This window comes from Oncorhynchus masou, chromosome 19 (genome assembly GCF_036934945.1).
Source record: "Oncorhynchus masou masou isolate Uvic2021 chromosome 19, UVic_Omas_1.1, whole genome shotgun sequence".
NCBI lineage: Eukaryota > Metazoa > Chordata > Actinopteri > Salmoniformes > Salmonidae > Oncorhynchus > Oncorhynchus masou.
In genome coordinates, this window is record NC_088230.1 from 9,479,677 (window position 1) to 9,496,741 (window position 17,065).

A 17,065-nucleotide genomic window follows, 5' to 3' on the forward strand; every position below is an offset into this window, starting at 1 on the left:
GACTTGCAAAGAAAAAACCTTCTCAGACTGCCCAAGAAAAAGAAAAGATTAAGATGGGCAAAAGAACACAGACACTGGACAGACGAACTCTGCCTAGCATCCCGGAGGCCAGCATCCCGGAGTCGCCTATTCACTGTTGATGTTGAGACTGGTGTTTTGCGGGTACTATTTAATGAAGCTGCCAGTTGAGGACTTGTGTGGCATCTGTTTCTCAAACTAGTCACTCTAATGTACTTGTCCTCTTGCTCAGTTGTGCACCATGGTCTCCCACTCCTCTTTCTGTTCTGGTTAGGCCAGTTTGCGCTGTTCTATTAAGGAAGCTTTACACGGTAGTGTGTATATATATATATATATTGGGGATTGGAAATGATGCAGACAATGACATTGATAGGGGCCAGAATCTAGTTGCAATATTAAAGCTGATCCACGCCTTAATACACACAGATGGGCATGGTAGCTCAAAAGTAGCTAAAGGTAAACTGGTATTAACACTGGCATACACATACATATATTAAACATTATATCAAACAACTGTAAAAACTTTACTTGAGAGAAATATTTTACAACTCCATCATGCCAATTTCCATCCACTGGAATTATGCTGCAAAACATGCAAATTAAAATGGTCTATTTTCCCCTGCATTCTTCATGTCTTATATATAATTCATGCTGTGTACAGTTGTGTGATTTATGGATAAATAACATTTTGTGGACAGGACATGGCAAAGCAGTCCATCTTTGGGATGTTGCTGACAAAATGAAACATGAAAGGCAGAATGAATCTCACAAAATTGTCTCATGGAGAGTCGATAATACAGAAAACCAATGGAATCGCCATCTGCTGGCTTCGAGTTGACTTTTCTTGCTTGGGCGGAGCTCCAAAGGTGCACATCGCATTAGTGCCGTAGGCGCAACATTGCGTTAGGACTAAAAATGTCAGAAAGCACTGGTGACAAAACACAGCAGCATTCTGGTTTCCATGGCATGTCTGTGCTAAATCTGCAGCAAGGGCAGAGAAATGGCCATATAAATATTTTTTATTTTTTACATTTCAGAAGTGATATTTAGCTGTAAGGCTAGCATGAGGGACAAGAAGTAGCTAGCCGCAAACAGGTTTGTTTTGAGACATGTCTGCTAAGTTCAATTTCTCTCACAATTCTAAAGCCAACAATTTTTTTTATAAAAACAGCATATTATTGACCTGAAAGGTTAGTTGTGCTAGCTTATCCAAGGTCAGTGACACATAGAGAAATGATATACTGTCTACCATTGAACAACTGCAACCTTTTTGCAAGTAACATTGCAAATATTATTGAAATAAAATAAAATTAACCTCATTTTTTTATTTTCAAACTAAATTACAAGGTTGGATTTGCACTAAATGATTGTATATGTCAGCACTTTAAAAGCATGTACAAAATCTGGTGTAAGGTTTGCCTTACATACATTGTCTACTGGTATCATTTTACATTAAGAACATGTACATTCTCTACATGTAAATGTGTGAGTTTAGCTATTCTCTGCCTCAGCTGATGGGTGCCCATAGGCTAGTAACAACATAGCATGACAGCAACACAACAGCACAAAACATGGTACAAATATTATTGGGCATAGACAACAGCACGAAGTGCAAGAAGTTAGAGACAACAATACATCAAGTAAAGAAGCCACAACTGTCAGTAAGAATTTAGATTACAAAAAATATATACAGAGAGAGCGTAAAAATTAAATAAAACGATTGGACATCTTACAGCTAGACAAAAATAAAATGTTAATTTGAGAAAACAACACAGCGACAGAACCCCTTTTATTGCAGGGTTGTGATTAGTGATTAATCAACACTGACACTAGTTCATTTTGAATAATAGCTTAAGAAATAAAACAAGTTTAAACACTTCATATTTAAAGAATCAATACTTCAAAATGTACAAAAAAAGATAACTCATATGTAAAGATTAGATATCTTAGTCTAAACAACAAAAGATAATTGAGTAGTAACAAGTAAGCAATTATTACTGAAGCATCTTTTCAGGTGGAAAAATAAAAGTCCACAACAGCGGTGGCCAAACGATCCGTGATCTACTGGGTGAGCAGACTTCTATTCCAGCCCAGCATCAACTCGTTGAATCAGGTGTGTTATTGCTGGGTTGAAACAGAACCCTGCACACCCAGTAGATCAACAGCAGGCCTGCTCCAATTGTAATAGATTTATACATTTTATGTGATGTTTAACCATATGTTTGTATACAATGTTTGCTAACAAGGCTAAACCTACACATATTACCCATGGCATATAGGATCCAACCATAAGGCGCTACAGAGGGTAGTGCATACGGCCCAGTACATCTCTGGGACCAAGCTTCCCACCATCCAGGGCCTATATAATAGGCTGTGTCAGAAGAAGGCCCAAAACATTGTCATAGTCGCTGTTACTGCACAGAAAGTGGTACCAGGGCGCCAAGTCCAGGACCAAAAGGCTCCTACTCCCAAGCCATAAGACTGCTGAACACCCGGTACATTTTTTCATAATGTCCTCTCACAAAATGACTTGCCCAATCCAGTAGCCTACACTTTCCCTTTACTGACAACCAGAGCTGCAATTGTTGTTTTTAATTTACAATCATTTGTCAAGAACTCTAGCTAAACAGGTGTAAAGTCAGCTACCTAGTTAGCTAAATAGCTGCTCAGTTGAGTTAGCCTACAAAGTGGCCCACTGTAGCCAGCAATCTAGTTGGCTAGTGAGCAAATAATACATCGTTTTTTAACATTTTATAAATTCATTTATTGACTTGAATAGGTTTTTGGGCATCCAACAGCCATGTGGATGAATGGAGATGAGGCAAAAAGTGTTTGTAACTGTCACTGTAAATGTAGACAGAATTAAGCATAGAGGTCTGCCGTCCTGAAAACCGAATAGAAATGTGAAATGAGCATGGAAATGTAGGCTACTTTATCCAGGTCAGTCTAGTCGTTGCGTTTTGGACCATTGCTAATAAACTATTGTGTATAGGAAAAATATATAGTGACAAATGCGTAGGCTGAATATAAAGTTCTCCAGAAAAACAAGAAAGTTGAAATTCCCTGATAACAGAGGAAGTATGAGGGCAGCAGTGTTGGGAGGAGCAGTACATGGCTCCAAGCCATCTCTCTCCGAGCTGCACCGGGAGACGCATTCTTTATTCAGGGAAGGGTAGGGTAGGAGGGACCAGAGCGACGATGGGAGAGGGAGAGAAGAGAGCGAGAGAGAGAGAGCGCAAGACAGAGGTGAGCGGTGCACTGCACACACATCACTATCAACGGAATTCATTTTAGCAAACATCTCTCTGGGATTCCGAGCATAGAAGGCACGTTTATCGTCCCCAAAACAACCCGGATACCTTGGCAAGTGCATGTTCACTGTTTCGAGAGAAGTCGGTGCTGCCTCTGGTCCATATAGTCCCACTCTCCCGCTCGAATGCATTGCCCAAGGTTTTGAGGCGGGCTGAGCTGAGTGTAGTCATAGGTTGAGCTGCATGCCCCGGAATTGCAGAAAAGTGCGGACAGAGCAGAAGATTGTTCCCCGACTCAGGCAGCATGCTGTCCGATAGACCCACGGGTGGCATGGCGCTTGGGAGCGATTCGCACAAACAATACCGAATGGCGCTGGATCATTGCGCACGGTCATATTCTAGGATTGCATGAAGGATAAAGAAAATAGTTGAACATGGTAAAGGGGCATACAATGAATATGGATAAATCCTCGTCTAAGGTAGGCTACAGTATCCCAAATGTTTAATAGCAGCATAAAGGCTATATAAACAACTATACTACAACTTATTTAAATAGTTTATATAGAGTTCTAGGCTGTATGAGTAGATTGAACTAGATGTGATATATTATGGATATATATACATAGATGCACTGCGAGTGTTAAGAGCTATGGTGCTAATTTTATTCCCAGCCAAACTGCTGCCTAATATATTATATTCTCCTCACAACCCTCTGCTATCTCTAAAGGAAATATGGTCAATTTGTAAATTCTCAGTTCGGTTTCTATCGTTTATTTATCAATCCATTATTAGATGTCAAAGATCAATGCTTAGCTACAAAGCGCATTGCTTTAGATTTGTGTTTTTCTTCAGAGAAAACCAAAGCCTCCGTTTGCATTTGCAATCTCAATGCTCAGCACGGCTCTCAACCCCTTTTGTAATAATTCATTCAATTGAACACCACTCGCTGGGCTGCCTTTGAAGTAGCCTGCACCTGATCCGCTTCTTATCGCCTTTTAAATAGCCTATCCTTTTAAAAACTTTTAATTGCGTTTCTGTCGTTTAATCCAGTCCTAATCGGATTGAACCTGGCCTCAACCGAAAAACGTTATTTTATCTGTTCACACATACACCTTGCTCTCTGTCCATGTCGTTTTTGGATTTGGATACATGCAAGGCCAACTTTATTGTCTCCATAGGATCATTTTGTTTAGCCTTGCTGAGATGTATTTTTACTCCACAATTCATTCCAATGTCCACAGTCTTTATTTATGCAGCTATAATCATTTGAGATGTTTTTGCTGTGGCAGCACATTTATTGCAGCTTGTGGTATCTCCTTATTTCCCCTGAAGCTTATTTGATTAAATGTAGCTCTTTTCAATTTAGAAATGTAGATCACAGATCTATTTCATATTGTTTTGCTTCATCCTTATAAGTAGCAGTGGTGCCACATCTCACCACTCATCAGGCTACAGAGCAACCTATAATTGCAGATAACCTTAATCTCCTCCTATGCCCTTACCTCCTATCCTATATGACCTACGCCCTCTATATAAAATTCAGACCATCAAACCCATTATTTATTAAATGTATGGGCCTCTTGAGCATTGACATGTGCAGTGTTCCTGTTAAGTTAAAAGCACTGGTGACAAGCAGTATGTTTCAATCTTCTGGATAGAACATGTGTGATGGGCAACTCGAATACTGGGATGTGGGGAGCTGAGGCCTTAGTGTAACTGGGTGGCCTTGTGCCCACGCTAAACCTCTAAACCATTTTGAGAAATAGTCCAGTATCGATCATTTATCACAGGTGGAGGAGCTAAATTATTTTCCAATCCCATTCCATTTGACAGGCTGTGTTTGTCACTCTGGGATTGGTATAAAGTCCCACCATACATCCCCCACCCCACACACTCCCCTCTCATTTCATTGTTGCGGTGCCTTATATCATGTATGTGTGCTGGAGATGGTTGGTGGTTTGTCTGGCCTACTTATGTAATGTGCATGGTGCACCTTTAAGAGGCAAAACAACACCTCTCTCTGTCTACTGTAAGCACAATGTGTTTATCAGCTCTAACTTCAAAGCACTGTCTGCTCTAACAAAGGCAGAGAAAAAAAGAGACTATTTTCACACAAGTCAAAGGGCTACCCAATAAGTCTTTCAGGCAGTATTTTTATCTCCCCGTTATGTCTAATTTATGTTTCAGACAGTTCAAAATAGTTGCAATGTGTGTATTAGCGTGTAGTTCAGCACTGAGGCATTAACTTGTTGTTGTAGAAAGCGCAGAATGTCCATGCTGTTCGAGCAGCTATTATATTCTCTCCTCTATGACTGAGAGGAAGGAATGAAAGCCCCTTTATGTCTGCTAAACCGGATGTGCTAGAGCGCTCCTGCATTTTTATCAGATGGTTTGAAATTTTGAAAGAAATAGCCTGTGCATAAATTTCAAAGGTAGAACATGTGTGTGGATCTGTGTGCGGGTTAAGTATGATTGTGTGTGTGAGAGTGTGTGTCTTCGATCTATGTGTTTATGGGTCTGAATATGTATGTGAAACAGAGTAATTTTTTCAGCCTTTGTGTGCACGTGAGTTATAGACAGCTCTTTTTTTTCTCACAGGGAGAAACAGACCACCCCTGACCCGAACCCCCCCCCCCCCATTTATCTCACCTTTCTTTTGTCTTGTGGAACAGGTCTCTGGATCCAAATGTCACACCACCTGGACGCTGCCCCGGGCGGGGACCAGCAGTGTGTGACGTTGACGGGCGTGTGGCGAGGAGAGGAGAGAAGGAGGCCCCGGACACGATAGCTCTCAGCTGCGACTTGGCATTAAATTGGCCCAGGCTTGGCCCTGTGCTTTGAGGAGGAGCTGAGATTGTGGAGCCCTGCCATGGTCTAATATATCAGCATGGATGGAGTCCGAGTCAGCTTCAGTCAGAGGACCTGCTCTTCCTAATGAGACACTCTTTCCTCTTAAAGCTGAGGACTAACCAATTACAGGGGGATTAAGCCTAACCCTATGGCTTCCTGTTCTACCACCCCGCGAAGAAGTGAACTGAGCATTATCAAACTATTTTAGAGGACTTTCGTTTTTGTCTACTATTTTGGGGGATTTACTTCATCACCTTCAATCCTTTTCCCTTTTTAATACATTTTATTGTGTGTTGCTTTTTGAGGCCGTTCCCCTCCTTCTGTTTTTCCACTATGGAGTTTCAGGTCAGGCTGTGGAATAAAAATTGGGGTTCATTTTTGCGTTTCTGGTTGACAGTCCTCCTGAGCCTCAACTTGCACTTCAGCCGCCCCGCAGCCTCGTGCCCGGAGGAGTGCCGCTGCGACAAAACATTTGTTTATTGCAACGAGCGGAGCCTGACATCGGTACCTCTGGGGGTGACAGAGGGCTACAAGATCCTCTACCTCCACAACAACCAGATCAACAACGCTGGGTTCCCATGGGAACTACACAATGTGGCCTCCGTGGAGACAGTGTTTCTCTACGGCAACCAGCTGGATGAGTTTCCTCTCAACCTGCCCAAGAACATCCGGGTGCTACACCTGCAGGAGAACAACATCCAGACCATCTCCAGGGCTGCCTTGGCCCAGCTTCCCCGCCTAGAGGAGCTCCACCTAGATGATAACTCCATCTCTACCGTGGGGGTGGAGGAGGGGGCGTTCCGGGAGGCCGTCAGCCTCAAGCTGCTCTTCCTCACCAAGAACCACCTGAGCAGTGTCCCCATTGGTCTTCCGGAGGACCTCAAGGAGCTCCGATTGGACGAGAACCGCATCGCCATCATCGCTGAGGAAGCGTTTCAGAACGTGACGCGGCTCCAACGCCTATTGCTGGATGGGAACTTGTTGACGGACGAGGGCGTGGCCCCGGGGACGTTCCAGGAGCTGTCCACCCTCCGGGAGCTGGCGCTGGCTCGTAACTCTCTGACGTTCCCCCCACCCCTCCTCCCGACCGAGTCCCTGGTCAAGCTCAGCTTGCAAGATAATCAGATGGACCATATTCCAGTGATGGCCTTCTCCGACCTTCAGAGGCTCGAGAGACTGGATATATCCAACAACCAGTTGCAGACACTGACACAGGGGGTCTTTGACGGCCTCATCAGCCTCAGACAGCTCACCGTTCGGAACAACCCGTGGCGCTGTGACTGCACTGTCAAATGGGTGGTGGTGTGGCTCAAGTCACTGCCAGGCTCCATCAACGTGCGCGGGTTCATGTGCCAGAGCCCCGAGAGGGTGCGCGGCATGGCAATCAGAGAACTAACCCTGGATGCTATCCAGTGCTCAGGCGGGACAGACCTCCAGCCTGACCTCTGGCCCACCCTGCGCTCTACGCCCCCACACCCCCAACTCCCCACCACCGCCTCCACCACCTTCCTTACCACCGCCATGACCACTTCCATCCCCATCTCCACATCCTCTTCTTACCTCACATCGCCCTCCCTTCCCCCTGCCCTGGCTCCCCACCCCGCTGGACCCCTGCCCCCTTATGAGGATCCCCTACAGATATCCTTCCACGTGGTCAACGCCTCCTGCATCGATGTGAGCTGGGCTTCCTACTTCACCGTTACGGCCTACAAGGTGACCTGGGTCAAGATGGGCAAGAGCCTAATGAGCGACGTCAGCCGCGAGAGGACGCTGAGTGGGGACAGGCGAAAGCTAAGCTTGACCAACCTGGAGCCCAAGTCAGTGTACCGGATCTGTGTGTATGTACTGGACACCCTCAACTCCTACCGCCCAGGTGAGGATACAATATGCTCAGAGGCCAGGACCAAGTCAGCCTCATCCAACTCCAATAACAACAAGGCCACAGGGTCAGAGCAAGCCCAACAGGACGCCCACTCCACCCTCCTTTTGGCCGGGGTGATCGGTGGGGCCGTCCTGGTCGTCCTGGTAATACTGCTGAGCCTGTTTTGTTGGCACATGCACAAGAAGAGCCGCTCGGAGTCGTCCAAGTGGAAATACAACCGGGGCAGGAGAAAAGACGACTACTGCGAGGCGGGGACCAAAAAGGATAACTCTATACTGGAAATGACTGAGACCAGCTTTCAGATAGTCTCGCTGAACAATGAGCAACTTTTGAAAGGGGATTTCAGGATTCAGCCCATCTATACACCCAATGGAGGCATTGGCTTCAGAGACTGCCACCTCAGTGACAATAGCTTAGCCTACTGCAAGAGCAGCAATGTTCCCAGCACCGAGTTCTGTCACACGTGATGCTTCTCACAGGATATTCCCACACTGGTTGTCTGACAGAAAGAAACAACAAAGTAGTTAAATATACTGTACCATATATATTTCCAAGTTCTGTCTACGATGTAATTTATACTGTGGACAATAATGTGGAATTCTATCTGCAATCTTTTTTATTCTTAGTAAAAAAAGGAATACATATGTTTTTTTTAATCAGCGGGATTTAAATACAGTAAGTGGTTTTTGCTCAAGTATTGTCTGTACATAGAAATGTGTACAATATGGCACGCTGGGTTGGTTCTGACGAACGGTGTCCTGTCTGTCAGGTTTTTGGGTTGTTGGGCGCTATGAGGGCTGGGATTCTTTGCTAAACACAGAAGCAAAAATATGGCCTTTGTGCAGAGCCACCCCCTCACAGAAACACTAGTTAAGATAACACAGTGGTCTGGGAAAACTAACACTGCTGATTAGACTGCAGTGGAAAATAAGCACTGGTGGTATTTTTTTTTAAGAATCAAAGTGCACTTCCTAATGCAACAGAGAGTGTAAGCAGCCATTCAAATGAGCTTTTTGTGGAAATCCCATCAGAGGAATGGGCACACTTTTCAACACCCCCTTTTGCCCTCACAAGACTAAGTGAACACGTTTGAATGTGGAAGGGATGGGAGGAAGACTACCTTAACAGGACTAAGTGAACACTTTTCAATGTGGTAGGGATAAGAGGGATAATGCCGTCGCTGTTGGATATAGATTTGCCTCCAATGATACAGGAGTTTTTTTTTCCAGTTGTGGCCACTAGGGGGCATGTTTTCTCAGTCAGTGTAGAGTAGAGCGAGGTATAGGTAGTCTAAGAGATCCCTTACCTCCAGCATCCCATGAGTCCATTACCTCAGATGCATTACATTACTCATTCTCAAATGGCATTGTTTAGAGTATTAATGGTTGCGGAGCTACTTATGGAATCATTTAAAATGAACAGTGCTCAGCTCTGTTGTTCAGCGGCTTAATGATACAGATATTATCATGGCGGAGGTCCATGAGGTTGCGTTGCGTGTCTTGTCTTTGCCGGGTGGTGTCTGCCGTGATGATGAATGTGGAGGAGATACACTCACAGTTATACATTCCTCTGCCTTTCTTAAGTCCTTTATTGATAAGAACTCAAATGAAAATTGAGTGAATCAGAATAAACAATCAAGGCGTTTATCTGTTTATCTGCTTTACAATGTGTTGATAGAAGGACTTTCCTACTGTAGCATGTGATGTGTTTTATTGTCTACATGGGATTGACTACTCTATTGATTAATTGATTGATTGGTTCGAGCTACACATTCATCATCAATTCCAAACTATGTTGGCTCCCAGTTAGGAATGCCTGGTGCCACTGAGGAGTCTTTGTTATGCACTTCTTACTCAGACTTTATTTGCTTTGACAAGATTTTATTTTGCAGACCGAGTTCAAAGAATCCACCCCACCCCCTCCCCTCTGCCCCTCTCATAATCCTTATCCGAAAAAGGGAGAAAATATGCAGACGTTATTTTTCACTTGGCCGTTCGAATCACAAGCTGGGAGAGGGAGAAGAGTGTGAGAGAGAGAGAGAGAGAGAGAGAGGGGAAGGTAAAATGACAAGAGTTAACCATTCACAGGGCACCAAGTCACTGGATTAAATACAGCGTAAAACCACTGCATTGCATTGGTTTGGCCAGAATTTGAAATTATCAATAGGAAACACCATTTTAAGGGTGGAACTCTCGTTTTTTGCTCGGGTGTTAATGGACGTTGTCTCTCTTTGAAGAATTGCCATGCCAGTGCACATCTGCCATTAGTAATAACTCCTTTAGTAGTCCCAGAAATAGTAGGTAGGGAACTTATGACGCAATAGACACTATAATACCATTATTCACGTTGATGCTTAAGCTTTCATGTGTGCTTTCATAGGGTTTTGAGTCAAATTTAGATTCATACATCAGAAATACATTTGTGTCATTTAGGAATAACAGTTGCTCTTCTGTGGTTATCAAAGTGTCTCCACTTTGTCTACGAACGTACACATATCTGTTTATCAGCCTGTGTTAAAGCCCCACCAGCGGAAGCTGACCTGAAGTCAGTTTGATACACATTAGAAGTTACGTCCAATAAACCCCACTGGCGTAAACTAACCTAAGGTCAGTTTGACACTGCTACATGACAAGTTATGTAGAACATCCCACCAACATTTACTGACCTAAGGTCACACTGCTACATGGCCGTAGTGCTTTAACAGGTTATGTATCCACTGAACACTTCATTCTACCTGCCTGTGGCAAAGTCGTCCTGTCTGACAATAATCCCATACAGCAAAGTATCTCTATTTTCATTAGTGATTAGGATTTAAATGTAATGTTAGTCTTTCAGGCCAACCTGTTGCAACACTTTTCCCCAAATTAAAGAATGTTCCAAGAAGTGATAGAGGTCCATTTATTGCCTTACTTTTATGCAGTACTGTACCGGCTAACTGCACTTAGTTTGTTCAAGGACTTTTTCAGAGAAGAAGCAATTTATAAACTGTGAAAGAGACAATGACAGTAATTGAATAGTTACTGTATGGAAAGCACATATTTTCATATTGGTGAAAAAACTACGAGTGACAGACAGCAATAGACCCAACACATAATTAATGAAAGCCTGTTCATTCGTAACGACGCCCTCGAGTGGTGCTGGGTAATGATACAAAGTGACTGAGAAGCCTTGTTGTTTGTTTGTGGCAGTACATTACTCTAAATTCCCTCCCTCATTTGAAGAAAGTACACAAACGCAATGGCGTGACCAATGGAATTAGACCGAACACATTAGAGAAAGAGGGAGAAAGAGTGAAAAAAAAGAGAGACTACAACCTCTGTTTGTTACTGTTTCAGGCTTTGATAGTAACTTCCTTTAAGCTCATTCATTCTCATTGGAATAATTATGTTAAATCACTGAGAGGTCAAATCAAAATAAGCACCCAAGTGAATAAAATTGAAAACATTTTAAGTCGTCTTTACACCTTGTAGACCAACATAAAAGTCTTCAGAAAACTAGAAGTCTTTAGCAAACAATTCATGGGTGTTTGAAGTAATTACATTTTCTCTTACAGCTGCTGGGTCGAATTAATGGAAATAATATGAACAACGACAGGTTATTTGTTCATGTATCATTTGACAGAAGAAAGTATGCTGAAAATGAACAATGCATGTCATTTGGCTTGGGGTTCTCGGCTATTATGGCTTTTCATTTCGACATTGAGTTGTTTTGACTTTAACAACATAAACTAATATGCTACTTAGGAACCAAAGTTACATTTCTTTTCTCATTATAAAATATTGTTGTTGTCCCATGTATGTGCCTTGAGGTTAACTTACGATGTAAAGTCCTTGAAACCTTTAAATGTTTTTGCACAAAATGTAAATATAGAAGTTAAGCTTTTTGCAAATAAAAGAGCCATTATGTGATATGTGATTTGATATCATTCATTGTCATTTCCGTCAGAAGATTATAGGCCCATTGAAACATATCATTAACACTCGCCTCCATATTTATTTGGACAGTGAAGCATTTTTATTTGTTTGGCTCTGTACTTAATGTGACAGGATTACCTTTTGTTTGAGGGTATTTTCATAAATATCTGTTTTACCATTTAGAAAAGAACACACTTTATGTATTTGGACAAATTGACTTAAGGTGTATTAAAGTAGTCACCAGTTTAGTATTGTAGTCGCATATTCGAGTACACATCAAGCTTGTGACTACAAACGTGTTGAGTCGCAAAGATCATACTCCCCAAAAAATGCTAACATCCCATGTTATTGGTAATGGTGAGAGGTTAGCGTGTTTTGTTGTAACCTCTGTAACTTTCTCACTCATCATTATTCACGATTTTTCTTAGTCATGGCATTGTCAGGACTAATTTAAAGTTCAGAAACATCCTATTTACAGTACTCCAGTCATCAATCACCAATCAGTTCCTTATTGAGCAAAATATAACCCGAATCAACCAAAACAAGATATAAATGTATCCAACAAGTTTGTAGAGTCACAAGCGTGATGTAGTCATTGCGTGCTATAAATATGGGATCAAATACTACAATTTTTACTACTTTAATACACTATAAGTGAATTTGTCCAAATATTTATGATTTCTTCAAATGGGGGTTTTAGATATGGGCTGGCAGGTAAGCCTAGCGGCTAGAGCGTTTGTGCCCGTAACCGAAAGTTTGCTGGATTGAATCACCTGGCTGACAAGGTAAAAATCTGTCGTTCTGCTCCTGAACAAGGCTGTTAACCCACTGTTCCGTAGTAGGCTGTCATTGAAAATAAGAATTTATTCTTAACTGACTTGCCTAGTTAACATATGTTTATGAAAATACCCTCAAATTAAAAGGTGACATCATCTACTGTCACCTCATATGAAACATTTGATTTCAAATCCAAAATGCTGGAGTATAAAGCAAAAAAATAACAAATCATCAAAAGTCGAAATAAATAGGGAGAAGAGTGTATTTTAGATGTCAATCGATGTACTGAAGAGGTACTTTTCCTGGACTTGTACCTCTAACCTTGTTATCCTGCATGGGGCTGTGTGTGTGTGTGTGTTCTGGGTCAAACACTGGGCCTTTTTACCTATCTACAGAGATATATACTTATTCTTATTTGACCTTTCCATCCACTTATTCCTACAGTGTGTTACCAATAGTTATCAATCACACGTCACAGTATACTGCTTAGCTTTCAGTTCAACACAGTACTGTTCAACACAAGTGCATCCCTATTTAAATGCTATATTCCTATCCACAATGTAATGTTTTTTTTCCCAACAGAAATCTAACATTCCTGCCCACTTCTCCACAATGCCTTTACAACACATTAGCCTCATCTTAATTCACTCTGACAATTAACCACACACACCAAACGTTATTGCTAATGACTCGGATATCCGTAATATCACTGAATTAGCACACAATGTGCTGGCAATGGACACCACGTTCGATAGGCCTAGATCTCATGAAATATAAATACGGCATTCTGAATCATATGTATTCTCATATTCCTTCATCAGAAAAATTACATTTTGTTCTGGTCTGTATCACTCCTCATGATTGGTGGTAACATGATCTCATTAGAATAATGTAAAAAATGACATTTAACCATTGTAGTTACAGTACATGTCACCTCAGATTACATTGCATATTACATATTAATCAGTATACACTTGAAGTCGGAAGTTTACCAACACCTTAGCCAAATATGTTTAAACTCAGTTTTTCACAATTCCTGACATTTAATCCTCGTAATAATTCCCTGTTTAAGGTCAATTACGATCACCATTTTATTTTAAGGATGTGAAATGTCAGAATAATAGTAGAGAATGATTTATTTCAGCTTTTATTTCTTTCATCACATTCCCAGTGGGTCAGAAGTTCACATGGAAGTTCACACACTCAATTAGTATATGGTAGCATTGCCTTTAAATTGTTTAACTTGGGTCAAACGTTTCGGGTAGCCTTCCACAAGCTTCCCACAATAACTTGGGTGAATTTTGTCCCATTCCTCCTGACAGAGCTGGTTAGTAGGCCTCCTTGCACGCACACGCTTTTTCAGTTCTGCACACACATTTTCTATAGGATTGAGGTCAGAGCTTTGTGATGGCCACTCCAATACCTTGACTTTGTTGTCACAACATGATGATGCCACCCCTGTGATTCACGGTTGGGATGGTGTTCTATGGCTTGCAAGCCTCTCCCTTTTCCTCCAAACACAACGATGGTCATTAGGGCCAAGCAGTTCTACTTTTGTTTCATCAGACCAGAGGACTATCTTTTTCCCCATGTACAGTTGCAAACCGTAGTATGTTTTTTTTTAAAGGGGGTTTTGGAGCAGTGGTTTCTTCCTTGCTTAGCGGCCTTTCAGGCTATGCCGATATAGGACTCTTTTTACTGTGGATAAAGATACTTTTGTACTGGTTTCATCCAGCATCTTCACAAGGTCCTTTGTTGTTGTTATGGGATGGATTTGCACTTTTCGCACTAAAGTACATTCATCTCTAAGAGACAGAACATACCTCCTTCCTGAGCAGTATAACGGCTGTGTGGTCCCATGGTGTTTATACTTACGTGGTACATTCAGGCGTTTGGAAATTTCTCCCAAGGATGAACCAGACTTGTGGAGGTCTACAATGTTTTTTTCTGAGGTCTTGGCTGATTTATTTTGAATTTCCCATGATGTCAAACAAAGAGGCACTGAGTTTGAAGGTAGGCCTTGAAATACATCCACAGGTACACCTCCAATTGCATCAAATTATGTCAATTAGCCAATCAGAAGCTTCTAAAGCCATGACATAATTTTCTGGAATTTTCCAAGCTGTTTAAAGGCACAGTCAACTCAGGGTATGTAAACTTCAGACTAACAGGAATTGTGAAACAGTGAATTATAAGTGAAATAATCTGCCTCTAAACAATTGTTGGAAATATTACTTGTGTCATGCACAAAGTAGATGTCCTAACCAACTTGCCAAAACTATAGTTTGTTAACAAGAAATTTGTGGAGTGGGTGAAAAATGAGTTTTAATGACTCCAACCTAAGTGTATGTAAACTTCCGACTTCAACTGTATATCTCTCAAGCCCTTAAAATTACTCGTAACAGCAAACTGGAAATAGTTGAACCAGTCAATGGACTCATTAAATGTAACATTGATGTCCAGTAAGTGTAGTCAACTGGGATTCCACTTGAGCAGTTTGCCTGCCAAAAGCACTAATTCTGACTCAATTCCCCTGATTCCATCCCCTTCAATAGGCTTTAATTACGGCCTGCGTGGAGGTGAGGCCTTGCCCTCTGTTCCTGTTCTGTAGGGTTAATTTGAGTCACAATGGGTCACTGAATTTCTGCCCGTCTTCTTCCACTGAAGAGGGTCATCATCATTAGGTACAGGGAGAGAGCAAATCCACTGAAGATCATTGCCTTGGCATCCCGCTCTGGGTGAAATCATATGAAAACACAAATGAGTGGAGACATTTTTAAGTAGGCTACCGCTTAGTGAGTAAAATGTTTTGGCCTAGGGGTTGATAGGAACATGGTGTTTTACTTTATTTTGTACTACTTTTCCTAAATCTCGGCACTGGTTTTCCTAAAAGCTTGCTTTGCACAAAATAAGTTGCTGGTAGCTGTAACCACAAACTTTACCTTCATGGCCAAAACATTGGATTCCATTGAAATCCCAAGGCTACCTATTTCTGAAGTTTACACAGTAAAATAAATGTTTAAGAACAAGTGTACACATCTTTATGCAACCTTGTGCTTTGAGGTGTGAGGTACTAGTAAACAAATGTATATAGACCGTTCCTTCCAAGGTTTCTACAACTGGATTGAAAATATAAGCAATGTAACTCGATGGAGATTACCGACTAATATACCCTATTTACCAGAAACGAACACTCGTGTGAAAACATGACAGGTTTACAGCCACCAAAGAGACTTGCTTTCAGAACCCAGTAAAAATTATCTTCCCTACTTTTCCAAACATACCGTCCTCAAAATACATCCTGTTTCGCCTCTCAGAACTTCCACAAGCAGACGCATCCCAGCTACTCCCGGACCTAATTGGCGACAAAATGTTTTTCTGAATAAAATAACCGTCGAAAATCTGCTCCAAGCAGTAGTTCCCCAGAGACCCAGCTATGGCAGTGCTGAGGCTGTCAACATCTCATGGATGTCTCTCCAGTCCCTACACTCCCAATAACAACCACAGGCTGTCGTGCTCCATCCATACTCCCCATCTCATGAACGGCTGTCTTTACCCCACTAAAATCAACAATTTTACTATGATGTTTTTGGTTGCGGTAGAAAATGTAGAATTGTCCCTTTTGGAATCCAGAAGTGGATTATAAGAGAACATTAAAAAGCACTGGCCTAAATTCATGTTATGCTTGTCTTGAACTAGATCAAACCTCACTATTATGTATGTCTCTAGATCAATCGTCAGAATACTGTATGTCTCAGAGTCCCTGAGTTACATATTTTTCCAGTGCTGCTAAAATAGGTCTCAAGTATGTTAATTACCTCTGTGCTAAATAATTGAATAACACAGTTGGTAAACAATTAGCATATTCCATTCATTCAGTTGATTAATCTATAACCCGTTTAGCATCAGTTAGCATACTGACATCAGAATAGTATCAATGTCATCTACGCATTTCTTATTGGTGCAAAATGTATCTTTCCATCTCAGGTGTTGGATTACAAGAATGTAATTGTTTTTTGGCCATTACCTGCTATAGCTTATTATAATCAGGTAATAAGCACTCTGTACTTGGAAAGATCACAGGGAAATTGATTATTTAAGCAATAAGGCCCGAGGGGGTGTGGTAAATGGCCAATATACCACAGCTAAGGGGTTGTGTCATGTATAAGAACAGCCCTTAGTCGTTGTATATTGGCCATATACCACAAACCCCCGAGGTGCCTTTATTGCTATTATAAACTGGTTGCCAATGTAATTAGAGCAGTAAAAAATACATGTTTTGTCATACCCATGGTATACGGTCTGATATACCATGGCTTTCAGCCAATCAGTATTCAAGGCTCGAACCACACAGTGTAACGATGTGCACTGAG

At 41.8% G+C, this 17,065-nt stretch overlaps 1 protein-coding gene across 3 annotated transcripts in view; it reads left to right on the forward strand.

Moving 5' to 3' along the window:
- The window catches only part of LOC135505772 (leucine-rich repeat transmembrane protein FLRT2-like), a 33,184-nt gene extending 21,281 nt beyond the window's left edge, over nucleotides 1-11,903 (forward strand). The window contains exons 1-2 of one of the 3 annotated variants that reach the window (XM_064924897.1): nucleotides 3,215-3,264; nucleotides 5,942-11,903. In XM_064924897.1, the coding sequence (XP_064780969.1) occupies nucleotides 6,453-8,468 (2,016 nt within the window). In that variant the 5' untranslated portion in view covers nucleotides 3,215-3,264; nucleotides 5,942-6,452 and the 3' untranslated portion in view covers nucleotides 8,469-11,903. Of the gene's footprint in view, nucleotides 1-3,214; nucleotides 3,265-3,711; nucleotides 3,749-5,941 lie in introns of those variants that run through there. The other 2 variants (XM_064924898.1, XM_064924896.1) reach the window with 2 other exon arrangements.
- The last annotated feature ends 5,162 nt before the right edge of the window (nucleotides 11,904-17,065 follow it).